Source organism: Ciconia boyciana, chromosome 22 (genome assembly GCF_034638445.1).
Source record: "Ciconia boyciana chromosome 22, ASM3463844v1, whole genome shotgun sequence".
NCBI classification, from domain to species: Eukaryota; Metazoa; Chordata; class Aves; order Ciconiiformes; family Ciconiidae; genus Ciconia; species Ciconia boyciana.
In genome coordinates, this window is record NC_132955.1 from 2,233,085 (window position 1) to 2,259,191 (window position 26,107).

Genomic DNA, 26,107 nt, shown 5'->3' on the forward strand with positions numbered 1-26,107 from the left:
CCCCAGTTTCCACCCCACGGCCGGGGGGGCCGGGCACTGCGGGACTGAAGCCCGGGACCATAAGGGGAACCAGCGGGCGACCTTCTCCCCCCGGCTGCCGAGGGGGCTGCAGGGAGGGGGATGCTGGGAGGAGAATTCCCAGCCCCGTTGTCATGGCTTCCCCCCAGGATTCGCTTGCATCATGGCCAGCCCGAGGGGGCTGGGGTGCGGGGGTTCCCCCCGGGGCTCAGGGTGGGGGGGGCTCCCCAGCAGCGTGCTCTGCCCGAGCGGGAGCGCGGGGGTGGGCGGCGGGGGGGGGGGGAGCTCCGGGTGGGCAGCGCCAGCAGACGAACACGTTTTGGAGCCGGTGACGTCTGCTCCGGCATCACCGAGGGAGGAAAACAGGCGGCAGAGAGCGGGTCCAGCCCCGCGGAGCAAAGCAGGCTCCCGGCCGGCTCGGGCACCGTGCCCGCCATGCCCCCCCCGGGCCGGCCGGCGGGGCCGCGGGGGGCCGGGGGGCTCCGCTGAGCCCCGGCCATGGGGCCGTGGCGGTGGCTGCTGCTCCGGTGCTTGCACGCGGTGCTGGTCCACGGCACCATCCTCGCGGGGGGCCAGCGCCCACAGGAGAGCCCCCCCCGGCCGGCAGGATGGTCCCCGGCCCCGTTGTCCTCCTGGGCGCCCACGCCGGAGCCGGGAGCGTCGGGGGACCCCGAGGGCTCGGCGGCAGCGCTGGCTTTCCTGCGAACGGGCGATGCGCGGCGGCTGGCCCGGGCCAACTGCAGCCGGGGTGTCGTGGCGGGGTCTCCCGGCTCCAGCCCCCCCCCGGCGCTGCGTGCCACCCTACGTGCCGCCCCCGAGGCGCTGGCCCACGCCGCCAACTTCCTCAACATGCTCTTCCAGACCAACGACATCCGCGAAGCCAGCGTGGCCGAGGACGTGGAGTGGTACCAGGTGCTGGTCCGCAGCCTGGCGGAGGGGCACCCATGGGTGCGCCGGGTGATCCTTGCCCTCGACGCCCACCCGCTGGCCACCAAGCCCCGGCTGATGCTGCAGGCCACCAAGGGGGACAGCGAGATCCTGCTGCAGGACATCTCCGCCGCCGCCCCTAGCCTCGGCAACCTCAGCTGGGACAACGAGTGGTTCAACGCCCTCAGGTCCCAGCGGACCCCCCTTCTCCACAAGCGCGTGCTCAGCAATGACCTGCGCAGCATGGAGACCCCCAAGTGGCAGCGGGGCGACAGCTACGTGGGGGAGCCGGGCCACGTGCGGTGGTCCCCGCCATTCCTCGAGTGCCGGGACGGCAAGTTCCTGCCCACCTGGGCAGTCACGCTCTCCTCCGCCTTCTACGGGCTCAAGCCGGACCTCAGCCCTGAGTTCAAGTAAGTGGTACCCGGAGGGGCTGGGGGGGTGTAAAGGGGGCTGGGGGGTGCCCCATGTGCATGCTGGGGGGTGCAGCTGGAGGCATCACCCCCAGGTGCAGGCAGTGGGTTGCAAGGTGTGTGCCAGCCCTCCCGGCAGCATGCCAGCCCCCCGCCTGCGTCCCCGTGCGCGTGGGTGCGCACGCACGTGGGTATTTGCACGTCCACAGGCATGGAGCTGCCTCCCGTCCCCCCTTGGTTGTCCCCGTGCTGCCCACCTTGGGCTGCCACCCCCAGAGCCCCCTTGCTGCGGCCGTGCTGGGGGTGGGTGAGCCAGGCGGGGGGGGGGGCCCTCCTGGGAGCTGGGGGGCATCCCTGGGCTGGTGGGTCCTTGCCGCACCCCCGGCACTCCCCGCGCAAGGAGCCAGTTGGGCTTAGCCTCGAAGAGGGGACATGGCCCTGTTTCCAAGGGAGAAGCCCCGTCCCCCTCGGAGCACCCAGGGCAGGGGGTCCGTCCCGCAGGGCGAGGGACGGCACGCAGGGGCCACCCCAGCAGCTCTTATTTCCCAACTGGTTGCACTAAAGCCCCTCTTGAGAGGCAGAATTCACACCCAGGACCTGCTGCCCCTACCCTTACCCCTGCCCCTGCCCCAGCTCCAACCTCCCCCAGACATGGCTCTGAGGGGGGACATCCCCGGCCGGGGGCTCCGGGGACATTGCTGACACCTCGCGTTGTCCCACCAGTCCATGCACCGGCACCAGCCACCCCGTGCCTGCCTCCCCCAGAGGCAGCGGTGGGGCACGGCCACGCTGGGTGGGGGGCACGAGGTGGGCACGGGGACGCCCTGTGTGGCCCCCGGGGCCGACCCCATCCCTCTGCGCAGGGGCGTCGTGCGGGTGGACATCGAGCTGCGGGACGTGGCCATCGACCAGTGCGCCAGCGGGCCGGGCTGGTTTGCGGATACGCACCGCTGCGACCTCAACAGCACCCAGGTATCGGCCGCTGGCACCCAGCACCCTGCGCCCCATCCCCTCACCCAGCAGGGCTGGGGCTCCCCCGCACCGAACCATCCCCGTGCCCCCGGCCGGGCTGTCCCTGCCGCGTGTCCCTCCCTCCGGACTGAGCTTTATCCTCTCCCGGCCGATCCATCTGCTTCGTTCAGCTGCTCTTGGCGCTGCAGCCGAGGGGTTTATTGTGCAAATCTTCCTTCCCCACCACCAGCAGCAGCGTGTGACCTGGCTGCTCCCTGCCCGGGCACCGCAGGGATGGCCGGGCTCCGGGGGGCTGGCAGCCGGTGGGTGAAGCACCCCGACCAGCAGCCCTCGATCCCCTCTGGCGGTGCCCACCCAGGTGAGACGGTGATGCCCAAGCGTGTTTCAGGGCTTGGCACGACCAGCAGCATCCTCAGCTGGGGCAAACCCCGCAGCCCCCCAGCTCAGTGTGGGTCAGGGTCCACCCCAAAGGCAAAGAGCCCTTCCCAAGTGGGAAAGGCGTCACCAGCTTCTCCTTCCTGCCCTGCAGGTGATGCCCTCCAGAGGGACGGGCTCTGCCGCTGGGCATCTCTCCAGAAAACAACAATACCCAGAAAAACTGCCAGCCCGACCCATTCGGGGCAGGATCCGGCCGCACCGCCCCGCAGAGGCTGGGGGGGATTAGGGCAGCAATGCCCTGCCTGCCGCTGTCGTCACGGCTGGGCAGGATTAGTGCGCTCTGCTGCATTAGGTGTCCATTTAGGTTTTAGGGAGGGATTTGGGGGCCAAGCTTTGGCTTTTAATTCTTAAATGTTTAACCACTGATTCCTCCTGGGCGTGGGGGAGGATGGCATGGAGTCGGGTACCTGCGAGCCGGGGGCTGCTGGAGCCGCTGGTGCAGGGGGGGACGCGGGGCCGGGGGGAGCATACGGGGTGCAGGATGAGCCCTCGCCCTTCCATGCGTCTCAGCCTGTCTCCTTCAGTGTGTCCCCCAGGAAAGCCGCGGCTTCGTCCTCGGGACGTACCTGTGCCGGTGCAAACCGGGCTTTTACGGGGCCGGCGGAGCGGCCAGCGGTGCCCGGGCAGGTGGGTGCCATACTATGGCTGGCCCTGGGGTCCCCATTTTACCCTGTGGCACATGGCTACAGCAGTGGGGTCCAGGGCTGGGGGGGGGGCTGTGGGAAGCCCAAGCACGTGTCCTGGCAAGGAAAGCACCGCATCCACGATGCAGTGGCCTCACCTGGCCGTTGCTCTGTCCCCAGGCGCAGCGGGGAGCACAGTGGGGACAGATGAGGGGTCCCGGCTGGCATGCCGGCCCTGCCGCCAGGGATGTGTCACCTGCGAGGACGACAGGCCCTGCCTGATCCAGGAGGACCGGGCACTGCGGGCGGCTGTCCTCTCCTGCCAGGCCTGCTGCATGCTGGCCGTCTTCCTCAGCATGCTCGTCTCCTACCACTTCCGACAGAGCAAGGCAAGGCGTCCCCGGGTCCTCCCCCTCCACCCATCATCTCCTGCCCTGCTCCCCTCCCACATGCAAACCCCACGGTCTCAGGGGGGCTCTCAGGGGCAGGGGGGGGATGTCACAGCAGTGGGAAGGATGTCACAGCCTGGCACGCTCAGGGGGATCTCCCTGCCCTGGCTCCATCCCCTCCGGGCACCGGCCAAGGCTCCTGGCTGCACCCTCACGCCTCTGTCCCTCTGTCCTGCAGAGGATCCGGGCATCGGGAGTTGTCCTCCTGGAGACGATCCTCTTCGGGTCCCTCCTCCTCTACTTCCCCGTGAGTATCCAGCCAGCCACGGGGCTGAAAAACTCTGGGTTGGGGTTTAAGAGCACTTGCAGTCTGGCCGGCTGCCCCCGGGGCGAGGGCATCGAGCTGGCCCCAAGCAGGGCACGGGCACAACTCTTCCTAATTGTTAATTTTGCTGGCACGGCCCCCAAGTGGCTGCGGTATAAACCTTCTCGGGAAACCAAATCCCTTTTCTCCCGCTGGCCGTGGGAATTAATCCCTGCCCAAATCCCCTCTCCCTCCCGCAAGAGCTGCGGCGGATGCTGTAGAGCCAAGGGGAAGGGTGGAAGCAGGGCTGGCCTGAAAGCGGGAGGTTTCCGAGTCTCCGGCGTTTGCTGCCGCCCCGGCAGGCGGGATCTGGCCCCGTGCCGCCCACCAAACCCTCTCTCCCACCGCCCCAGGTGTTCATCCTGTACTTCAAGCCGAGCATCTTCCGCTGCATCGTCCTGCGCTGGGTGCGCATGCTCGGCTTCGCCATCGTCTACGGCACCATCACCCTCAAGCTGTACAGGTAGCCGGGATGGGGGGGGGCTGGGTGCTTGGGCCCCCCGCAGTGGGGACCGGCTGGGGCTCACCCCTCCGTGCCTCGCAGAGTGCTGAAGGTGTTCCTGTCCCGCACGGCCCAGAGGGTGCCCTACGTGTCGAGCGGGCGGGTGCTGAAGATGCTGGGGCTGATCCTGCTCCTGGTGCTGTGGTTCCTGGCGGCCTGGACCATCGGGATGCTGGAGAACATCGACAAGAACATCCCGCTGGTGATCCGCACCCAGACCGCCCGCGGGCTCCACTTCTACATCTGCGGCCACGACCGCTGGGACTACATGATGGTGATCGGTGAGACCAGCCCCCGCAGTGTCCCAGGGGGTCCCCACAGCCCCAGGACCCCATCCCATAAATGAGGCATGTGGGGTTTTAATTTCCTTGTCCATTTATCCTGCCTGGAGCCTGCAAGCAGGGCTGGGGTGCCCGAGCTGCCTCCCACCCTCTCCTCTGAGCATCCCCAGGACTTGCCCTGGCACAGGCGGTGAGTGCCGGTGGCCTTCGGGCAGGCTGTGCTGGAGGATGCTCTGCACTGGACCCGGCTCCGACCACGGCACGTGCCAACGGCAGCCGGGGTGAATGCGCTGAGCTGGATGTGCCCCGAGGCAGGGAGGTCCTGGCAGGCAGTAGCACCCACCCCACAGCTCAGCACCCATGGGTGCCACCCAGGAAAACACGCCGATGGCAGCAGGGTGATGGGGCTGCATGCTCAGCGTCACTCCCCCCACTCTCTCCCACAGCCGAAATGCTGTTCCTGCTGTGGGGCAGCTTCCTGTGCTACGCCACGCGCGCCATGCCCTCCACCTTCCACGAGCCCCGCTACATGGGCATCGCGCTCCACAACGAGCTCATGATCTCGGCCGCCTTCCACGTGGTCAGGTAGGACGCGGGGCCGCGAGGCGGCTGGGAACCAAGATTCCCGTCCCCGGCGATGCGGAGAAACCGGCAGCAAATCCCTGAAGCCAGCGGGTTCCCTGCGTGGGTCCCTGGGCGGGGCGGAGGCTGCGGGGTCCGGAGGTGGGGAGGGGGCTGCGGGCGCCTCGGCGGGACCCAGCGCTGGCCTCCTCGCCCCTTCCAGGTTCATCATGGTCCCCTCACTGCACCCTGACTGGACCCTGCTGCTCTTCTTCGCTCACACCCACGGCACCATCACCATGACCCTGGCGCTGCTCTTCATCCCGAAGGTAACGCTCGGCCCAGGGACTTGGGGAGACGGGGCTGGGGTTCCCCAGCGTTTCAGGGACCCCTCGGCGAGCTCGCCCCTCGTCACCCCCAGTTCCTGCACAACAGCTCACCGCTGCGGGAGGAGATCGCGGCCGAGGTCTACGAGGACGAGCTGGACATGCAGCACTTGGGCTCCTGCCTGAACAGCAGCATTACGTCCGCCTGGAGCGAGCACAGTCTCGACCCCGATGACATTCGGGTGGGTGGCACACTCAGGACCTTCTTTTGACGCTAGCTATGCAGCCCCGCGCAGAGTAAGAGGTGCCTTTTGCGATCTTTCTTCTGATGCAAAGCAGAGGGAGGGAGAAGGGGGTGCAGGGTGAACCGCCACCGGCCACGGGTGGGGAAACCTGCTCTATCCCCTGGGTCGGAGGAACGGGCAGCGCAGGGGCTTGGGGACACGGGGACAGCCTGGCCTTAGGGGCCAAGCCGGGGCTTTGCAGGGTCATCCCAGCCACAGCCCCCGCGCGGTCCCATTGTACGTGCTCTCCTCTCTCCCCTCTCTCTGCTGCATCCCCCTGCCCGTGGCACGCAGGAGGAGCTGAAGAAGCTTTACATGCAGCTGGAAGTGCACAAGACGTGGAGGATGGCAGCCAACAACCCCCACCTCCCCAAGAAGCGCAGCTCGCGCCGCAGCCTGGGCCGCTCCATCGCACGCCGCGTCGCCGAGCTGCCCGAAGCCGTGGCACACCGGAGCAGCCGGGGGGAGCGGGTGGGCACCCCGGCACACCGCGGTTCCTTGGCCAACCGGCTCTCTGATGCCGGCAGCACCGGCCCGCGGATGCGGGATGACGGCTCCCGGCGCCGCGCCGCAGCCCTGCGCAAGTCCCGCAGCACCCAGGATCCTGCACGGGAGCCCCAGGGAGGCTCGTCCCCCCCCGGCCCCCCTGGGGAGCCCATGTCAGGGAGGAAGACGATGGCGGCGACGGCCTCGGAGCAATCCGACAGCGAGTCTCTTGACGCTGCCCCGCTCGTGTGCAAGTCGGCCAGTGCCCAAAACCTGGCGGGGCACGGGCAGCCCCCCGCACCCCACGCAGCCCCCTTGCAGAAGTCGCTCAGCTTCATCGACGGTACACGGGAAGAGGCTCTGCTCACTGCCAGCCGAGCGGCGTGGGAGGAGTGGCACGCCAACTGGCACCCGTGCACCCTGTCCTCGGAGCACCCCACGGGCCAGCGACCCTCCAAGGAAGCTGGGAAGCCCCAAAGCCCCGGTGCAGCCGATGGTCTCCCGCGAGCTGGCTCCAGCCCCGCCGAGGGGTGCTCCCAGGAGGACATATCCCCCTCGGGCAACAGCAAGGTGCAGAAACACGTCACCTATGCACCCATCAAGAGCATCAGCGTCGACAGCTCCCACCTCCCGGGGCGGGTGCGGGTGACGGTGAGGAGGACCCCACCGCCACCCCCCATCCGCCACCAGAGCCTGGTGCAGCGTGCCGTGCCAGCTGGGGAGAGCCCAGAGCCACCTGCAGACCCCCCGGCACGGGCCGGAGAGCCAGACAGGACACCGGAGGGGCCTGTGGAGGAAGAGTTGGGGCGTGCATCCTCCCCAGTGGGGAAGGGCAAGCTGCTAACCGCAGCCTCCATCCCAGCGCAGGTCTGCCCCTGGGAGCTGGTCCAGGAGGAGATCCTGAGCCGGAAGCAAAAAGCCACCAAAGCAGCAGATTCGGGGACCCCTGGTGATGCAGCAGCCACCCCCCCCAGCCTTAAGCTGCCCTCCCAGAAGACCTCCATCCGGGGCCTGGGACTCGCTATCAAAGCCTTCAACCGCTCCAGGGGGAAAAGCATCCTGAAGGGGAAGAGAGAGGGCGAGGGGAGCCTCAGGAAGAGGGGGCACGAGCGGGAAGGGGGCAGCAGGAGGGAGAGGCCCAGCCTGGCAGAGACATCGGCCGTGTCCCTCGGGGGGATCAGCCGACACCCTGCTGCCAAAAGCCCCGAGTGGAGCAGGCAGAGGCCCGGGAGCGAGCCCGCTGCCCGCCCGTGGCAGGGGGAGACGGTCCCCTGCCAGCACAACAACAACGCCGGCACTGCCTGGGAAGCCGCAGGCTGGGGGTATGGCAGGGAAGAGGCAGAAGGACAGCAGGACAGACCACTCCCGGGGACAGGCGACAGTGAGAAACTGGCAGAGGAGCCCAGTGCTCCCAGGGGGAACGTGGATGCTGGCGGGGGCCCAGGGCCACCCTCGGGGGTGCACGAGATCCCACCCAGTATTGGCCACCAAGAAGGAGCCAAAAATCCCTGTGAAGCCCCCGTGGTGAGTGGCCGTGGGGAAGCACAGACATATCCCCGGCAAGGGGCCGAGGCTCCCATGGCGGAGCCGGGGAAGGATGCTCCTGCAGCCATCGTGAGGCTGATCACAGCGAAGGAAGGGGTGGCCAGGCCAGCTGAAGGGCTCGAGGCGGGCAGGAGGTCCGTCCGACCCCAGGACTCCACAGAGGTGGAGCAGCCACGTGCAAAACCTGTCGCAGGCAGCCCCCACCCGTCCACCGCCGGTGTGTGGAGAGCGGCTGCAGAGAAGCCAGAGGCTGAGGTTTGTCCCCTGGGCATCCCAGCAGGAAAAGGAACCTTGCTGCGCCAGGAGGCGATTGCTTCCCGGGAGGAGAGCAGGGTCCCACTGGGTGTCGAAAGGGTTCCTGCAAAGAGCCGGAGCGTGGAGGTAGCCCCAGGGGGGAAAGCCTGCAGCATGGCAAGCAGGCAGGCAGAGGTCTGTCCTGGGGAAACCCAGGCAGATTCCAGCATTAAAATAGCAATTTGCCCCTGGGAGGAGAGCAGGGGTGAGCGCTGGGTGCCAGGCAGAGCCCTGGGAAAGGGTGGCAGTGAGGGGGATCCCGGACTCCCCGGGGAAGAGCCGGGCATGGAGAAACCACCAGCAAAAACCCCCGAGCTGCCCAAAGGGGCTTCGGAGACAGCAGGCAGCGCAGAGGGCAGGATGGCTGAGGTTTGTCCGTGGGAGAGCGGGGAAGGGGGAAGGACCGTCAGAGCAGCAATCTGCCCCTGGGACGTGGAGGGGGCTCAGCCGGAGCAAGAGAGGCAGGAAGGAGAGAGGAGGCAGCTGGGCAAGCGGGTCAAGAGCATCAGACCTCTGAGTTTGCTGACAGCGCAGGAGAGCAGGAGCAGCCTGCAAGCACCCAGCCGGCCCTGGGGCAGCACCGGCAGCGAGGGATCCCCACCAAAACCTGCTCCCAGAAGCTCTGAGCTGCCAGAAGTGACCTCGAGGAGCCCGGTGAGCACACGGGCTTCGGTTTGTCCCTGGGAAGCAGCTGGAGCTGACAATGATGCAGAAGAAGTTTGCCCTTGGGAAAGGGGAACAGCCTCATCCAATGCAGGAAAATTAGATGATGGTGAAATTTCCCAAGTGAAAAATGGGATTTCCCCGCAGAGAGCGGCCCCAAGGGGCATGGGAGAGACAGCTCCAGCTGCAGACAAGGGGAGCAGCCAGCGAGGATCCCCCCACCCTGGGGAACGTGCGGAGCAGCCCAGCACAGGGCTCGCGGCAAAATACCCAGCTCTGCTCAAAACATCATCTAAGCAAGCAGGAACCATCGACAGCAAAAAGGCTGACATTTGTCCATGGGAAGTGGAGGATAAGCCGCTTCCTAAAGCGGAAATCTGCCCTTGGGAAGAGTCTGCAGCTCCGTCAGGGAAGGAGAGACCAGGTCAGGACACACATGGGATTTCCAAAGGGGAAAACAAACCAGGATCTGGAGGACTTGAAGATATCAAAGCAAAGCTGGCAGAGACGGGTGGCCGTGGGCCAGAGCGCAGGGACACTGGGATCTTTGCAAAGCTCATTAGGAAAAGCCTGGAGTGCGCAAAAGCAGAGTCCAAGAAATCCCAGAGCGTGGAGAGCATAAAGGAAGAGGTCTGTCCCTGGGAGAGCCTGGGCACGGAGCAGCCCCAAGAACAACCTCGTGCCAGGAGCCCAGTGCTGCCCAAATCGCCTTCAAAGAAATCCCAGAGCGTGGAGAGCCTGAAGGCAGAGGTCTGTCCTTGGGAGGCTCAGGAAGTCAAAGCCACTGATAAAGCAGAAATCTGTCCCTGGGAGGTGGCCGTTCCACCATCAGGTAAAGAGAAATCAAGACAGGACAAAGACACTCTGTCCATGGTGAGCAGAAGCCCTTCTACAAGTCAAGGTCTCTCAAAAGAGCCTGGAGGTAGCACGTCTGCAAAGAAGGAGAAAGCAAGCAGAGACCGTGACTCCATCTGTCCCTGGGAGAGCCTGGGCACGGAGCAGCCCCAAGAACAACCTCGTGCCAGGAGCCCAGTGCTGCCCAAATCGCCTTCAAAGAAATCCCAGAGCGTGGAGAGCCTGAAGGCAGAGGTCTGTCCTTGGGAGGCTCAGGAAGTCAAAGCCACTGATAAAGCAGAAATCTGCCCCTGGGAGGTGGCTGCTCCACCATCAGGTAAAGAGAAATCAAGACAGGACAAAGACACTCTGTCCATGGTGAGCAGAAGCCCTTCTACAAGTCAAGGTCTCTCGAAGGAGCTTGGAGATAGCACGTCTGCAAAGAAGGAGAAAGCAAGCAGAGACCGTGAGTCCATCTGTCCCTGGGAGAGCATGGACATAGAAGGAACCTCCATGGGGTATGGCACGAGGAGCACAGAGCTGCTGAAAGCCACTGCCAAGAAACCAGAGAACGTGGGGAGCACGAAGGCTGAGGTCTGTCCCTGGGAGAGCCTGGGCAAGGAGCAGCCCCCAGAAAAACCCCGTACTGGGAGCCCCATGCTGCCCAAATCGCCTTCAAAGAAATCCCAGAGCGTGGAGAGCCTGAAGGCAGAGGTCTGTCCTTGGGAGGCTCAGGAATTCAAAGCCACTGATAAAGCAGAAATCTGCCCCTGGGAGGTGGCTGCACCTCCCTCTGACCAGCCAAAGGCAAAGCAGGGTCCTGGGGGGGCTTCCAAGGTGGACAAGCATATCACGCGCCAGGCAGCGTTAGCCAGCCCGGTGAGATCCCTGCAGAAGGGCAGCAGCGAGCGAGGGGCTGTCTGTCCCTGGGAGAGCCTGGGCACGGAGCAGCCCCCAGAAAAACCCCATGCTGCGAGCTCAGTGCTGCCCAAATCGCCTTCAAAGAAATCCCAGAGCGTGGAGAGCCTGAAGGCAGAGGTCTGTCCTTGGGAGCTTGAATACAGTGATAAAGCAGAAATCTGCCCCTGGGAGGTGGCTGCTCCACCATCAGGTAAAGAGAAATCAAGACAGGACAAAGACACTCTGTCCATGGTGAGCAGAAGCCCTTCTACAAGTCAAGGTCTCTCAAAAGAGCCTGGAGATAGCACGTCTGCAAAGAAGGAGAAAGCAAGCAGAGACCGTGAGTCCATCTGTCCCTGGGAGAGCATGGACATAGAAGGAACCTCCGTGGGGTATGGCACGAGGAGCACAGAGCTGCTGAAAGCCACTGCCAAGAAACCAGAGAGTGTGGGGAGCACGAAGGCTGAGGTCTGTCCCTGGGAGAGCCTGGGCAAGGAGCAGCCCCCAGAAAAACCCCGTACTGGGAGCCCCACGCTGCCCAAATCGCCTTCAAAGAAATCCCAGAGCGTGGAGAGACTGAAGGCAGAGGTCTGTCCTTGGGAGCTTGAATCCAGTGATAAAGCAGAAATCTGTCCCTGGGAGGTGGCCGTTCCACCATCAGGTAAAGAGAAATCAAGACAGGACAAAGACACTCTGTCCATGGTGAGCAGAAGCCCTTCTACAAGTCAAGGTCTCTCAAAAGAGCCTGGAGATAGCAAGTCTGCAAAGAAGGAGAAAGCAAGCAGAGACCGTGACTCCATCTGTCCCTGGGAGAGCCTGGGCACGGAGCAGCCCCAAGAACAACCTCGTGCCAGGAGCCCAGTGCTGCCTAAATCGCCTTCAAAGAAATCCCAGAGCGTGGAGAGCCTGAAGGCAGAGGTCTGTCCTTGGGAGGCTCAGGAAGTCAAAGCCACTGATAAAGCAGAAATCTGCCCCTGGGAGGTGGCTGCACCTCTGCCGGAGAAAGGAGCAGCCCCGGCTAAGGCAAGCCTCCCGCTGAAAAAAGTGAGTGCCTCCAAAGCACTGCAGAAGAGGAGTAGCGAGCCCGAGGCCATTTGCCCCTGGGAGAGCCTGGGCACGGAGGAGCCCTCCCTGAAAAGTGCAATAGGGAAAGAGCCGTCCAAGAAGTCCGACAGCATGGAGAGCAGGAAATCTGATATTTGCCCCTGGGAAGCAGCAGAGCCCACCAGCTTGGAGAAGGAAAGCTTCAAACCAGGTGTGCACCCACAGGGAGCTGACAGAGCATCACCGATGGGAGCGGGAAAGTCAAAGCCGGTGGCTGGAGCCAGCGCCGTGTCTCCAACAGCCCTGCTGAAAAAATCCAAGGGCACATCTGACGGCGAGGCTGAGCACAAGCCCCTGTGCCGCATCCTGCCAGGCATCCAGCCCTCATGGGGCCCCAGGGTAGAGCCACTGCCTCGGGGAGCAACCATGGCTCCCATGGCGGGCAGCAGCCCCAGCCCAGGCGCTGGCATAGCCGAGGTTTGTCCCTGGGAAGCAGAAGAGGCTCTGCCAGCATCTGACAAGACCAGCACAGACATGAGGAAAACCTCCGAAGTGTGTCCGTGGGAAGTGGAGAGCATGGATCCCACCCCGACCCTCCGCAGGCAGGGCAGGGCTGGGGCGAGCCCCCAGGACAGAGGCAGGGGTGCGAGCGAAAACAAACCTGATGTCTGCCCGTGGGACCACAAGTAGGTCCCTCCATCTGGCTGCAGACACGGCTTTCACGAACGGAAAGTCTTGAGCTGAAGGCTGCTGTCTACCTGCACAGCCCGGATGGGGACAGAAGTGCCCACCAAAGCCAATGGCACGGCCACACTCCCAGCAGGCTCCAGTGGTGGCCATCAACCAGCCAGGCTTGGGGACCAATGCAGAGAGGGGACAGTTAACATCTCCTGCCTTCATCGAAGCACTCAAGCCAGGCAGTAGCCTGCAAATGCCACCCGTCATTTACCCACAGGCACCTGGCCCAGCGCAGGGCCCCCTCGGTCCAAGCAGGGCACCTGAATACATGAAAGCACCCGTGGTGCCAGCCTCGCTCGCTTCCACCAACACGGCAGACACAAAGCTGCGGCCTGCTACCTAGAGACACTCACCCGCACGCTCTCCAGCAGTTAAACGTCCTCCTACCACGTGGGGAGGTTTGTGCCCCCGGCACAGCGAGGAACGGCTTGCCTGGCACCCCAAAATACGCAGTCTCGCAGCCTCAGCAAGCTGGACACTGAACCGAGGGGTGAGCCAAACCATGGGCAGCAACGATGCGATTGGGAGGAAAACAGCTTTCCAGGGTTTCTGCAGCCCAGCTGATCTCCCCCAGTGCTGCTGTCAGCTCCATTTTAAGCCAGGGTGGTTTCTGTAAGCACTGCTAGGACCAGGCAGGTTCTGAAGCCTGCGATAGAGACATTGTTCCCAGCCAACCCCACGACACATTTTGCTTCCTTGACCTAAAGTAATCTATTTTTAAACATCCTCTGAAGTCACCGAGCCAGCCAGAGGACTTCCATGCATGCCAAGAAAACCTTTCTGCTCTGTTTTGGTCCAGTGACGCCAGCCCAGTGCTTCAACACTGCACTTTGGCAATGCCCACCACCATCTCTGCTCCCAGATGCCTTTGCCTATCGCTCGACCTGGGTGGGATAAAACCAACCTTCAGGCCACCCCACTGCTCTGCTTTTAGAAACCTCTGAGATGGGCATTCCTGCTACTAACCTCCTCTCTGACCAACTTTACGGCACTGCTACACTTCTAATTCTTGCAGTAACTCAGCTGTAAAGGTGTTTGTCTTAACTAACAATGCCACTAACTTTTCAAAGCCCTTTGTCATTACTGGTTTCTTGTTCACTCGTACTGTGTGTGCATGCATGTACATTCCCCATGTGTGCAAACATGCCCAGGGCTCACCTTCCCATCACAGGAGTGTTTTTTCCATCAACATTTCCACTGGCACTAGCAAGCCTTCACTTTTACAGCCCATCTGTAGAAGCAGCAGATGCCTTTTGTCATCCCACATTTCAACTTCTCCCTGTATTTGCAAGACCCATTCCTTTGGGGCAGAGATGCAAATAGACTCCTGTATGACAGAGAAGATGCTGAGACCATGGAGGCACTACGATCTCCAGAGCATCAGACAGGGCTCCTGGGTTTGCCACGACTCCAGCCCACCCACTCACAAATGCACAAGGGAAGGGACGCGGCCATACGCATGGGGAGAAGCCTCAGGGTCAGGAAGGCAGCAGCTGGGAAACAACGAAGCCTCCAGTCTCCTCAGATTTGTCCCTCTGCTCCACTTAGATGGAAGCAATTAAAAACAGAGACAGCAGAAGTGAAGGTTTTGGTTCTCCCTCTGATCTCCACGCAAGGCTGGGGCTCAGGGCTCGTCCTGCCATTCCTTTGTCATTTACTTCCACTCTCCTTAGAAAGTGGCGTTGCTGTAGTGTGCTGTCTGTGGTCTTCAGCGCTGAATGTCAAATGATCATCCAATTGTGTAAGTACGTGTACATACAGAAAATAAAAAGTATTATCTACAGAGTGCACACTTAGTGGCTGATTTATGGGGTGTGGGTAAGATACTAAATATGCTCAAGGAAGAGATACAACAGAAAGCAGCAAGGCTGTGAATGAAACCCAGGGACAGAAGTGGTTTAGTTGCAGAGCTCTGAATATTGGCAAAGGAGATGGGGAGCCACACGCTGCTAGACTGGAAGGAAAGACCATTCTCCCAGAAAAACCAGCCACTGCACTGGAAAACATGCTCTTTTCATTCAGAGCCAGAGCTGAAGAACCTTGTCTGTTGGTCTTGGTTGAGGAGTCACATCCATACCTGCTTGTAAGCTGCCTGAGTCACAGCAAACACAAACGAGGCAGCTCACTAATTTATTTTAGCTCCTAGCCCAGCTTGCATATGCTGGAGCACTTCAGCTCATGAATGAAGAGTAGGCAGAAGGCTCAATATAGTAGGTTCTTTCAGGAAAGGCAGACAGATTGTGACACCCCTCTGATTTCCAAAAAGATGAAAGGGATTCCATCGCTGGCTCCTCTCCTAACAGAGCATAAAGATGATATTCTGCCCTTTCAAAAGAACATCATTCACAAGAAACACTGAACAACTCTGCAAGCATAAGGAGCCATAACCCTTTCACTGCATACTCTGTAAAACCTCTTTCAAGGAAGAAGAAAAAATGCACTTGACTCTCACAAGCTCTGGAAAATGGCCGAGTTAAAAACCAAGACAAGGCTGAAAAAGAAGATGCTTCGTTGTTTGATGACTTGTGAACATTTTGCTCTGTGACTAGGAGTAAATGGAACTTATCTGAGCAAAACAGAGCAAGAACGGATTAGCAGAGTGCACCGGCTTACTCCCAGCCACAGAAAAAGGTAACCTCTGGGTATGCATTTTCCCGACCCACACAGCCTGCAAAAGCAGGGGACCTGATGCGAATGTCATCATGTCCACAGGATGGTGCCAGCCACTCACTAACAACGTCCCATCACTGAATTCATGAGCGTCTGTAACAAATGCACCAAAACCCATCAGCTGTGAGAAATGCTGCCTTTCAGGAAGGCCTTGGTTGACACGAACGTTGACCTTAGCAGTCAAAAAATTTTATTAAATTATCAGTGCTGTGCCACAGCCCCTTTGGGAAGCTTGGCCATTAATAAGCACCCACTCAGCAGGAGCCCAATTGTAGTACCCACCCAGAAGAATTTGATTTAAAGTGTGCTTGCTGCTCTTCCCTGTTTTCTGTTAAAAAAAGAAGCCTGGGAATCAGTACAGAGAGGGAAAGAGGATGGGAAAAGAAAGTGTCAACACCTACTGCTGCAAGTTTTAATGAAAGCCCACCAGGTCTATGACACTTCCCATGGAAGTGCCAAATATCCTATGTCTGGACAGACTTCTGCCGCCAAGGGCTCTCACAATGCAAGTTCAGGACAGAGGTTAGTCTAGAGAGCAGTCCTGAAGAGAACAGACTTCTCATCTTCACAGAAACACAGAGAGGGTTAAGCTGCAGCACACTAAGTCTACCTGGACAGAGTAAAGCTCTTCCCAGAGCTCATCTAAATCCCTCTCCCAAGCCCCTCTCACTCCTTTAAAGGCAAATCCTTAGTGCCTGGAGTCCATTTCTGAAGCCGCTTTGTTTGTTCACTGCTCACTGGAAAGGCACAGCCATATCCAACCTGCTACTTCCACAGACACTCTCCACTTCTTCCCTCCAGAGTGGTTTGCATTGCTGTTTCTGTACAGGCTCTGGAACTTCCTACTTCGTTTCTTCAAACTCTTTTGAGGGATCCAAGGTTGGGCCAGGAATCATCACAGTCTGAAAAAGCAAGGAACAAACTCAGCACGACACAGAGGAGCTCTGAACTGCTGTAACAGGAATTCTTCATGTTACAAAGCATGAGAAAGGGTGAGCAGGGAGTTCTGGCAATGCAAAGGCCTTGCACAGGAAGATGACCAGATGGCAGCAGCACGGGGGAGGACACAGAGGGGGAATGGGATGACATGTCTTGTACTACACTATAGTTCTCACCTCCTTCCTCGCTAGGACCTGTTTTTAGTAACACGGGAAGACAGAGCACCTGCATCACTTTGCCAGGCTACGTACAGGGAGCAGCAACCCCCTAAATTATCACATACGTGTCAAATGCCTTCAGCCTCCTATTACAGCTTCCAGGTGCTAGAGGCTGCTAATCCCACATTAATAAATAGGTCTGCTTGCAGATTAATGCACCACCTTCCCGTTACAGGAAGCTCAGCTCTAGTTTTGTTCAGAATTAAGTAGGGACCTATGTTTCACAGACACAGGCCATGCTGGTGCCTTCTCCCTGTGGCATTACCTTAACAATGGGCTCCTTCGGTGGAGCCCACTCTGGAACGATCTTGCCGTGCATCCTCCATGTGCCATACGGGTTGACCAAGTACCTCTCAAACACGACGTACTCCAAAACATCCTTGGGCACCTGCTCCCCACCATACATCAGCCGCCCAAAGCGGTCATAGATTGCAAGAATCTGTGAACAGAGCCAAGAAACTTACTTTGGGCTGGCAGCAGGTTGGAGTCAGTTGGGAAATGCAAGGGGCACGAGGGGATGTACCTGCCGCGTGTGCATCCGCACTGTCACCTGGCCGTACAGGTTGCCTCGATTCACAATGCTGTCACATCGAACGTGAACCACTCTTGGAGGCTCCAGCGACTCCACAAAACTCCACCGGATGGTCTTGTACCTGTTCCCACGGACCATTTCCTATAAAGAAAAATAAGCACCAACTTAATTAGGATGCGAATTGAATGACAAGCAAACTACTATATATAACGAAGCATTTATTCACTACTTAAACTTGTGCTTTCCCTCCCAGCTCTGTCTTTACTGTATCCAGAAAAAAATGAGACAGATCATCAAGTTTAGAGAGCCTTAGAGACCATGGAAGACATCAAGGACACACTAAATCCAGATAAACACTTACTGGGTAGCAGCGCTCTGTCACCAGGGAGTGAAGTTTCTGCTTGTTAAAACTGCAAGTGAAACACACCCAGTTACTTGAATACACGTATTGTAAAGAGGCTTACTCACAAATTCCTGCTTCCCCAGAAGACAGACAATCTACTGGCAAAACAGAAAAAGTGGAATTCTCAGCTGCGGTCTCTGCACGAAATCAGAACATGAACGCAAGCTGGCTGACAAGACTTTAGGGAAAGACACAACATTCTTTGGAAGCCAGTTATGACCTAAATGTTTTATTGATGTTTGGAATTGTAACCAAGAATGATGCAGTTTTGAAATCTGTTCTATTACTAGAAAGTGGAGCAAGCCAGTGGAGTATTATTTCATATCCAAACAATTCCCTGCAGCGTGATTCTGAACAGCACCAACCACCCACTCATCTGCTGATAATACTAGTGGTGCAACAGCTCATCTCCGTTGCCGGTCAGGTCAAGATGAATTTTCTGCAACCTGCTTTTCATTATCGAAAGCAAGAGGGTACTGACCAAATCTCCAACACTCTACCCTTCACAGCGGTGGGGGCAGAAAAAGATAAACTACTTGTTGCAGAGGAAGGACAAGGATTAGAAAGACAAGGAAGAAAAACAGAGCTTATAAGCAAAAAGAAGCAGGTCCTACATAACCGCATCAGTCAGAGAAGAGGTCTTACTTTGCCAGGCAATTGTGAGCTTCAATAAATATCTCCTGCGCCTTCTCTGGGAAGATTTTAGTGCTGAAATCTGGATCATGATCTTTTACCTTCCGCAGACTGAAAAGACAAGAAAAGCTCTACAGTGAGTAAAGAACAACTTGGAACCGTCTTGCATGTTTCAGATGACGACAGCGATCTTATCCAGTTCAAACCCAGTTTTTATCAGGGAGCAACTGAGAACTGGAGACTCCCCAGCAAGACATAACCTCTAGGTGCTTGTAAAACAGACATAGTGCTGCAAACCCAAAGAATTCTCAAGAAAATAAGTGCACACTGTATCCATTCAAGCCAGGACAGGTGCCTCGCGTTCATTCTCACACCAGGGACTCCTGGTTAACAGCAACAGCAACAATGGAAGAAGCGGGTAGAAAACAAAACACGCCATCTCAGCACTGCAAGACAGAACCGAGCAAAACTTCTGCACCACAGATTAATTAAAAAGGAGGTACGTACGCTAGCTGGGAGGCAGCGGTCTGCTTCAACTTCTCCATCTTTTGCTTCAGCCCATCTTTGGACAGGGAAGTCAAGCGGGCATCGCCCTCAGGAGGCACATAAGGGTCTATAATATCAGCTGCAGGACAGAGAAGAAAGGTCAGAAGGAGGCTCAAAAACAGCAAAATGAGAGAAACAAAGAGGCAGCACCCTGGCTGCTGGGGGCTGGAGTAGCAGGATTCCTCCCTGAAAATGTTTGTAAGATGGAATATGAGCAGGGAAAGAATTGCTAGTCTAACACAGCTTGTCAGCAGTGACAGGTGCCTGCTCCCTGCTCTCCTTTTCCATACAGCCTAGGACAGGAGGAGAAGACACATTCAGCAGCAGGGAACGTGACCTCCAGTGCTATTCCTTGTCCCTAGGTACGAAGGGGCCAACAGCTCGACACACTTCTGAGGTAAAGCGGGACGGCTGCTATCCCTCACCAGGAGGCAGAGTGCGTAATTCAGTCTATTGCAGACAGACGCTCTCTGTCAGCATGGTCACACCGCTTAGGCCAATTGCTCCATGCTGCTACTCTGCACTAGTTTTGTCTTTGAGAAGAGACCAAAGCAGGATTTCTACCACCTGTGCAGGCCAAGTAGAAAGTCCGTTCTATACGTTCATCAGGAAATACTGTCCCCGAAGACCTGAGTCTCTTCTCCTTCTCTTCGGGAGACAGTTCTCTGGCCCATTCAGGGACAGAAAACCTCTTCTTTGTTCTCACTGGGACAGCAAAACAGGCTGGAGCCACTCCAGCAGGACGGAGCACGGACTCCGCAGTCTAAGGAAGAGAAATAACAAAACCATGGAGTTAGCCCAACAGCCAAGAAACAACACCAACATCTTCATTTATTTCCTTTCACATCTCCCAAACACAGAGCAGCTGTAAATACACCTAACGCCACTACTTGTAGCCCTCCTTGTCCCATGGGCCTCCCCATATTCCCTCATCCCCGACTCCCTACATCCCTCACCCGTGGCTCCTCAGCAATTCCCCACATCCCATGGCTCCTCAACCCCTCACAGCCCCTCAGCCTGTTCCCCTCCGTCCCTCCTACCGGCCCCCCAACCCCTCTCCCGGGCCCCACCTGCCAGCACACTCGCAGGCCCAGCCGGCCCAGACCCGCCTTCATGGCGGCCGCCATCTTCCCGCCGCGCAGCCCGCCGGGACGTAGGCGGGGCCGAGGCGGAGAGGGGCGGGGCCGAGGGGGGCCGCGCGCGGAGGGGGCGGAGCCGGCGGGAGCCCGCGCCGCGGCGGCGAGTGGAAAATTCCATCGGCTGCGGGGGCGGGGGAGGCTCCGCCCCGAGCGCGCGGCGGGGGGACCCCGGTGCGTGGTGCAGCGCGGGGGGGTCCTGCAGCGTGCTCCCGCCGCGTCCCCGGTGCACCGAGAGAGGGGGAGCGGGCCCACCTCCCCCACCCCCCCCCCATGCCACGTGCAACAGGCGAGGGACACCCCCCCCCCGCCCCATGCAGGGGGTCGGACCCCCCTGTCCCCCCGGGCCCGCAGAGTCCCCCAGCCTCCCCGGGCACCGGGGAGCTCAGCGCGGCTCCGGGCGCAGCAGCAGTCGGTGCCTGATGCTTTTGGCGTTTCATATTGCAGCAACTCTCGGGGCTGGCGGCGGAGAGGCGGGGACAGGGGCAAGGGTCCTGTCCCAACGTCCCACGGGACGGCCTGGCACGCCGGGATGCAGCAGCTCCCGGGGTGCAGCACCCCTAAAGCAAACCACACTTATCCCAAAACCCCTTCCCTTGAAATTCCAGCTCCAGGGACACCCCGGGGATGCTCAGCAACCGCCCACGGCCGCAGGGTGAGGCCTTGGGTCCATCTTGCAGACCCAAAGGCAAACACAGCATGGGGGTGCAAACCCCAGGGTGGCCCCGCGGGAGCGGGGGGCTCGTCGGGAGGCTCCAGGCTGCGCTCGCTCCGCCTGGCCGTACTCCCAGTTTGCTTTGGGGACTGTTGATCTTGGCTACGAGGAAGCGTTGCTCCATCGGACAGCTGGTTAACGTGTAGTGACAGCTCCGCTGTGCCTGAGACCGTTGATCCCAGCCCACGCTGTTATCTGTGCTGGCGTGAGCGGCACGAGCTGGGAGCGGTCCTGCGGGGCTGTGCCGGGGGACACAGGGGGGACCAGGCACCCATGGGTGGGGGGATTGCATCTGCATCCTGGCATCAGCTCTGAAAGTCTAGCATGATGCTCGTGGGGGCTCAAAAATATGAGAAAGGGGGATTCTCCCCACTCCACCCACAACGGGAAAACTGCAGCCGGTTTCGCCTCTGGAAAACAGGGCTGAAGCCCTGGGGCCACGGAGCTGGTCCCGGAGCGGCCGGGACTGAGTCACAGGCCCCAGTGCCCCATGGCCCCAGCGCTTTCCCACGGCTCGGGACTTGTGGGGCTGGATTTTCCCAGCCTGTCTGGCTTTCCCAGCTGCAGAGCTGCCCTGTGATGCCATCTCAGCCGGTTTTACCACCATGGGTAGCCCTTTCAGGGCTCTGGTGGCCCCCTGGGGCCACGTCCTTGCCGTGGGGGGCTGCTGGGGAGCACAGCCCGGGAGCATCCCTGCCTGCTGCAGTTTGGGCCAGGGCTCACCCCAGCAGCGGTGGCCTCTGGGGACACCACTTGACAGTGCCCTCCACCCACGTGTGACCTTCCCGCTGCAAAACCACCACGCTGGGATTTGCCCCATTGGAGCATGGGACGAGGGCTGGGATTCGGAGGGATCTGAGCATCAACAGAAGTGGGATGTGCTCAGCACCCGCCCAAAGCTGAGCTGTCCCCGGCTGTCCCTTGGCCATGTTTGCCTCCGTCCTTGTGCAACTCGCCCCAGGTATACGGCGAGGCAGGAGGGCGACAGGCAGACCTGCACGCATGCATTGCCATGCAGCGAGAGGGGGAAGCGATGCAAAACGCCTCCCAACCCCCCGGGAACAGCCTGTGGAGCAAGAGGCCCTGGGAGCCACTCTGCAGCTTGGAGCACGCCGTTGTGCCCGTGCTCCTGAATACCAGAGATTCCTGCCCTAAGCCACCGGCCCAGACCTGCGAGGCAGGATTAGCCGGTGCCCTCCAGCTGCTCCCGCTCCCGGCAGGAACGGCAAAAACTCCAGCAAAAGAGAGAAGAAAAGCTTCTCTTGGGATCTTTCTTTTTCTGTTCTTCCCCTTTTATCCCCTTTTCCTAATTAAAATGGTGGACTGACAGCGGTTGGTGGCTGCAGAGACTCTGGGCTAATTACAGCTCCTGGCTTCCACCCCATCCGTTTGTCCCCAGGCCCTCCCCAGTCTGGCACTGCAGGAGAACCCGGTTTGGTCAGGACACGGCAGAGGAGGTGGCTTCCCCCCGGCTTTCTCAGGGGAGGCTTTTTCTTTCTTCCTTTCTTTCTTTCTGGATTCTTGCTGACAGCAGCATCTGTCATCTAACAATATCTCCCGCGCAGACCAGCAGCCGCAGAAGGCACCCAGAGCCCTTTGCCCAGCACAAGCCCCGCGGCCGGCTGTGGCCACCGAGCCCCCTTGCTGCCCCCAGCACTGGGCACACACCGGGAGGGCACCCAGTGACCCGCGTAGCCATCGAGCAGGAATTAAAGCTCAGAGGAGACAATCCCCTCCGCCTCCCTCCCGCAGCAGCCAGCGGCTCTGCTCCAGGAATAGGTTTATCCTGCCCCTGACCTTGCTGCCTGCCCAGCCACGGCTTGCCTGGGGAGAGTCACCCGTGGCCACGAGCTGCTCCGGGACATCGAAAGCAGAGGCGAGGCAGGAGGAGAAGGGCTTTTTGCTCTGGCGAGGCTCCTCAGCACAACCGTGGCATGGCTGGGCTGAGTCCTCCTCTGTCCAGCCTGGCTGCAAATCACGCACGGAGGCTCCCACCCAACCCACGCTGAACCGCAGGGTCACCGCTCCAGCCCTCCCCTCGCTGCAGGGGAATCGGGACTTTCTCCCCAGCACCCCACTGGCATCGCAGGCGTGAGCTCGCTTGCAAGAACGTTTAAACTTGCCCTGGTCCCGGGTCCCAGCACCAACACGTCCCCACCGACACCGTCCGTGTGTCCGACGGGGCTTCGCACCCCACCAAGGCGGCGGGAAGGGATGGTGGCAGGAGCAAGGGGAGGGCGGCAGCTCCCCGACCTCCCCGCGCGGCTCCAGCTGTTTCCTTGTCTCCCTTCCTCTCCTCAGGGCTCTGCAGCACAATGCGGCCCCGCAGAAACCCCAGATGAACCCAGGCTCATCAGCCATTTGGTTTTTATAATGATGTGCTAAGAGCTGTCTGTACTTTCTCCGTGCCCCAGTTCGTGCTGCCGGCTCCTCCAGGTCTCAGCAAATCCCCGCTACCTCTCTCGCTCGGCGCTAACTTATATTTTAAACAGCGAGGTATCACTTCCAGCAAAAATAAATCTCTTTGGGGAGGTGGAGGGGGGGAGAAAAAAAGGAGCAATGGCAGTTTCTAGTGGTGGAAGGCAATTAATGATTTCCTGCCTCTGCGAGCTGTGCTTCCTTCTTAGAACGAGGGAGGCTGTGGCATCTACAAAGACACAGCGCGCTTCCTTTCGGGGGGCTGAGACTCAGTCAGGTCCGTGTTTAACGCCATACGGAGCCAGGCAGGAGGCAGCGGCTGAGTTGCTGGATCCAAGATCACGGTGGCAGGTCCCAGGGCTGAGGGCTGGGCTGCAGCTCTCACTCTGCAAGCCGGGTGCGGGGAAAGCCACCACGGCCGCCGGTGCTGGCTCCCTTCTTCCAGAAGAATTCAATTTTTCGCCCTTCTTTTTCCCCATGTAAAGTCTTTATTAAGAATTTTTAAACTTCTTGCCGGTGTTTGTCACAAACCCAAACAGCCATCCAACATCACCCACTTTGGACATTTATTACCCTGTAAATACTCTTCGCTGTATTGCGTACATAGCTTTTTAAGACGGATTCCTTACATAGCATCTTCCACAAGCCTCAGCGATGCTCCGCAGTGCTGCTGACCCTGGGCGAGCAGGGAAAGCCCCGAAAGGCTGCAGTACCCCAGGGTGGGCAGCAGCGGCTGCTTGGCCACGGGAAATGGCAGAGAAGCCCCTTTCTGCTCAAGAGCTTAAGAAGTTTTTTTACTTAGAAGGACATGAGCCTGTCCACGAAGGGCTGCACGCATATCGGCAGCCCTGGGGTTTTATCGGGAGCCCTGCAACACCCAGGTTTCAACCTGATGCTGCGGTTCAAGCACGGGGAGGAGGAGAGCGGCCGTTAGCTCAGGGTGGGGAGAAAAGCAAGCCCACGTAGCTCTCTGGACAGGCAAAGCCTGGAGGACAGGACACCGACTCTCTGCTCCACATGTGCACATTGCTCTATTTTTGCTGCAAAGTCCGAGGGGTTTTAAGCCAATCTCATGATTTTTTAACACTGGAGGTTAGCGATAGTTACACCCCGAGCTCCGTGAGCAGCGCTGCCTTATCTGGACCTGGGGAGCACAGAGGTGACCAAACCCGGAGAGAAAGGGACCTGTGTCCTGCAGATACAAGGGCCAGAGGCTGCATGGTGGCAAGTGGGTGCTGGGAGGACTGGACAGGGTGACGGGCAGCCCGGGAAGAACCCAAACCTGCACGGTGTGCACAGCGTGCGGCTGGCGTGGGACCTGCCGGCTGCTCAGTGCTAGGAAAAAAGTAATCAATAAAAAAATACTCCATGGAGGAGAACCAACAAAAAAACCCAGGGCAAGATACTGGAGCTCATTAAACATTTGCAGAGGCGAGTCCCAGCTCGGATCGGGGCTGCTGCGGCCGGGCGGGCGCTGCCGCCAGCCAGCCTGGGGCTTACAGCTGCCACCAGCACAACGCCACGGAGCAGCGGTGACAAGTCCCACGTCGAGGCCAGCTCTGCAGCGGGGCGAGGCGAGGCCAGGCAGGACACGTTCCTGGAAGACGTGAGACCAAACAGACTCAACAGCCTCCAAGCCCTGGCTGCACCCATGGGTGCCATGAGGACACCGGGCCCTGCCCCGCTGCTGGGTGACAGAGCTGCCACACAACGCCGTGCCCGTGGCTCCAGGGCTCCTGGGTGCGGGGTGCACCCAGCCCGCAGGGTGCATCTCCCAGCCCCCTCCATCGGGGGAGCCCCCACGCAGGGCACACCCCACCGGCAACCCCGGGCCTCGTTGCAACCCCGGTTCCCCCCCCGGGGCTGCCAGACCGTTGCACCCCGGGCGCGCTGGGAGCCCCCAAGCAACCTCTCAGCCCCCTCGGAGCACCTTAAAGGGGTGCACGGTTCCAGCCCCCGCCCCGTGCCAGGCGCACCGTGCCGGCCCCGCTCTGTACCGGGTGCACCGTGCCAGCCCCCCCCCCCGGGCCGGGTGACCCGTTACCGGGGTGCACCGTGCCAGCCCCCCCGCCCGCCCCGGGCCCCGTTGCGACGCACGCGCCGGGCGCAGCGCGCGCCCCGCAGTCCGCACCGCCGGGCGGAGAGGGGCGGGGCGGAGCGAGCCGGGACGCACGCGCGCTGCCCGCGCCGCTTACGCAACGCGCTCCCGCCGCTCTACGTGCGCGGCCGCGTGGCGCCGCCGCCGCGCGCACGCGCACGCGCCGTTCCTCCTCCTTCTCCTCCTCCTCCTCCTCCTGCCCCCACCCCCCCACCGGCCGCCTCGTGCCGGGAACGCGCGCGCGCCCCGCCCCTCCCTCGTCCTCCTCCTCCTCCTCCGCCGCCGCCGCCGCCGCTCGCTCTCTCTCTCTCCGTGTGTCGGTGCGGGGCCGTCGCGTCGCCGGCAGGAAGCCTCCCCGCTCCCGTCCCCCGCCGCCACCGCCGCCGCTCCCTCCCCCGCCGCCCCGCCGCGGGGGGGCGCAGCCCCGCACCCCCTGCCGCCGCCCCGCCATGCCGGAGAAGCGGCCCTTCGAGCGGCTGCCCGCCGATGTGTCCCCCCTCAACTACGGACTCTGCCTCAAGCCCGACCTCATCGACTTCACCTTCGAGGGCAAGCTGGAGGCCGCCGTGCAGGTAGGGCCCCGGCCCGGCCCCTCCTCCTCTCCTCCTCGTCCCCCCGCCGCCGGGCCCTGAGGGGACCCCTTCCCTCAGCCCGCTCCTCCCGCCGCCGGGCCCTGAGGGAGCCCCGTCAGCCCGCCGGGCCCGGCCCCCCCCGCTTCCCTCCCTCAGCCGGGCCCTGAGGGAGCCCCGTCAGCCAGCGGGGGCCCGATCCCCTCCTTTCCTCTTGCCCTCCTCGCCGCCGGGCCCTGAGGGCCTCCCCCCGCCCCGTCAGCCGGCCGGGGCCCGGCCCTCGGCGCGGTGGAGCCGGCCAGGCAGGTGCAGGGAGGCCGCTCGGAGCTGCACATCCCCCCCCCGCCCCCGCGGTCTCCGCCCTCCCTTTCCATTCAGCCTATACATATATATGTATATATCCCCCCACCCCGGGGCCAGGCGTCGGGGAAGGGGGGAGGGCAGCCCGCGGGCCCCGCCCCGCCCCGCTCCGTCCCCCGAGAGGAGCGGGAGCGGCCTGGGAAGGGCTGGGGGCCTCGCCCGCCGCCGCGGGCCCCGCGGCTCCCCTCGGGCTGCGCGGGGGCTGCCCGGCCCGCTCCATCCCTCCTCCCCCCTCCGGCTCGGACCGTCCCCGGCTCTTCTCCCGCCT

At 61.0% G+C, this 26,107-nt stretch overlaps 3 protein-coding genes across 3 annotated transcripts in view; 2 read left to right on the forward strand and 1 right to left on the reverse strand.

Moving 5' to 3' along the window:
- The first annotated feature begins 516 nt into the window (after window positions 1-516).
- Window positions 517-13,567, forward strand: GPR179 (G protein-coupled receptor 179). Its single transcript, XM_072885655.1, has 16 exons — window positions 517-1,358; window positions 2,222-2,330; window positions 3,293-3,395; window positions 3,572-3,780; window positions 4,019-4,087; window positions 4,498-4,607; window positions 4,689-4,927; window positions 5,374-5,512; window positions 5,712-5,817; window positions 5,910-6,056; window positions 6,393-7,640; window positions 7,692-8,304; window positions 8,776-8,884; window positions 9,335-11,207; window positions 11,319-11,408; window positions 11,739-13,567. The coding sequence occupies exons 1-16, from the start codon at window positions 517-519 to the stop codon at window positions 12,552-12,554; spliced, it is 6,822 nt and encodes a 2,273-aa protein (XP_072741756.1). The 3' UTR covers window positions 12,555-13,567.
- Window positions 13,568-14,481: 914 nt separating this feature from the next.
- MRPL45 (mitochondrial ribosomal protein L45) lies at window positions 14,482-19,725 on the reverse strand. Its single transcript, XM_072885656.1, has 8 exons — window positions 19,614-19,725; window positions 19,111-19,306; window positions 18,505-18,622; window positions 18,010-18,108; window positions 17,323-17,371; window positions 16,953-17,102; window positions 16,695-16,868; window positions 14,482-16,174 (listed from the first exon to the last, which is right to left on the reverse strand). The coding sequence occupies exons 1-8, from the start codon at window positions 19,668-19,670 to the stop codon at window positions 16,115-16,117; spliced, it is 903 nt and encodes a 300-aa protein (XP_072741757.1). The 5' UTR covers window positions 19,671-19,725; the 3' UTR covers window positions 14,482-16,114.
- Window positions 19,726-25,143: 5,418 nt separating this feature from the next.
- Window positions 25,144-26,107, forward strand: part of NPEPPS (aminopeptidase puromycin sensitive) — a 38,538-nt gene continuing 37,574 nt past the window's right edge. Inside the window, exon 1 of the mRNA XM_072885657.1 lies at window positions 25,144-25,482. Coding sequence (XP_072741758.1) covers window positions 25,360-25,482 — 123 coding nt within the window. The 5' untranslated portion in view covers window positions 25,144-25,359. The remainder of the gene's footprint in view (window positions 25,483-26,107) is intronic.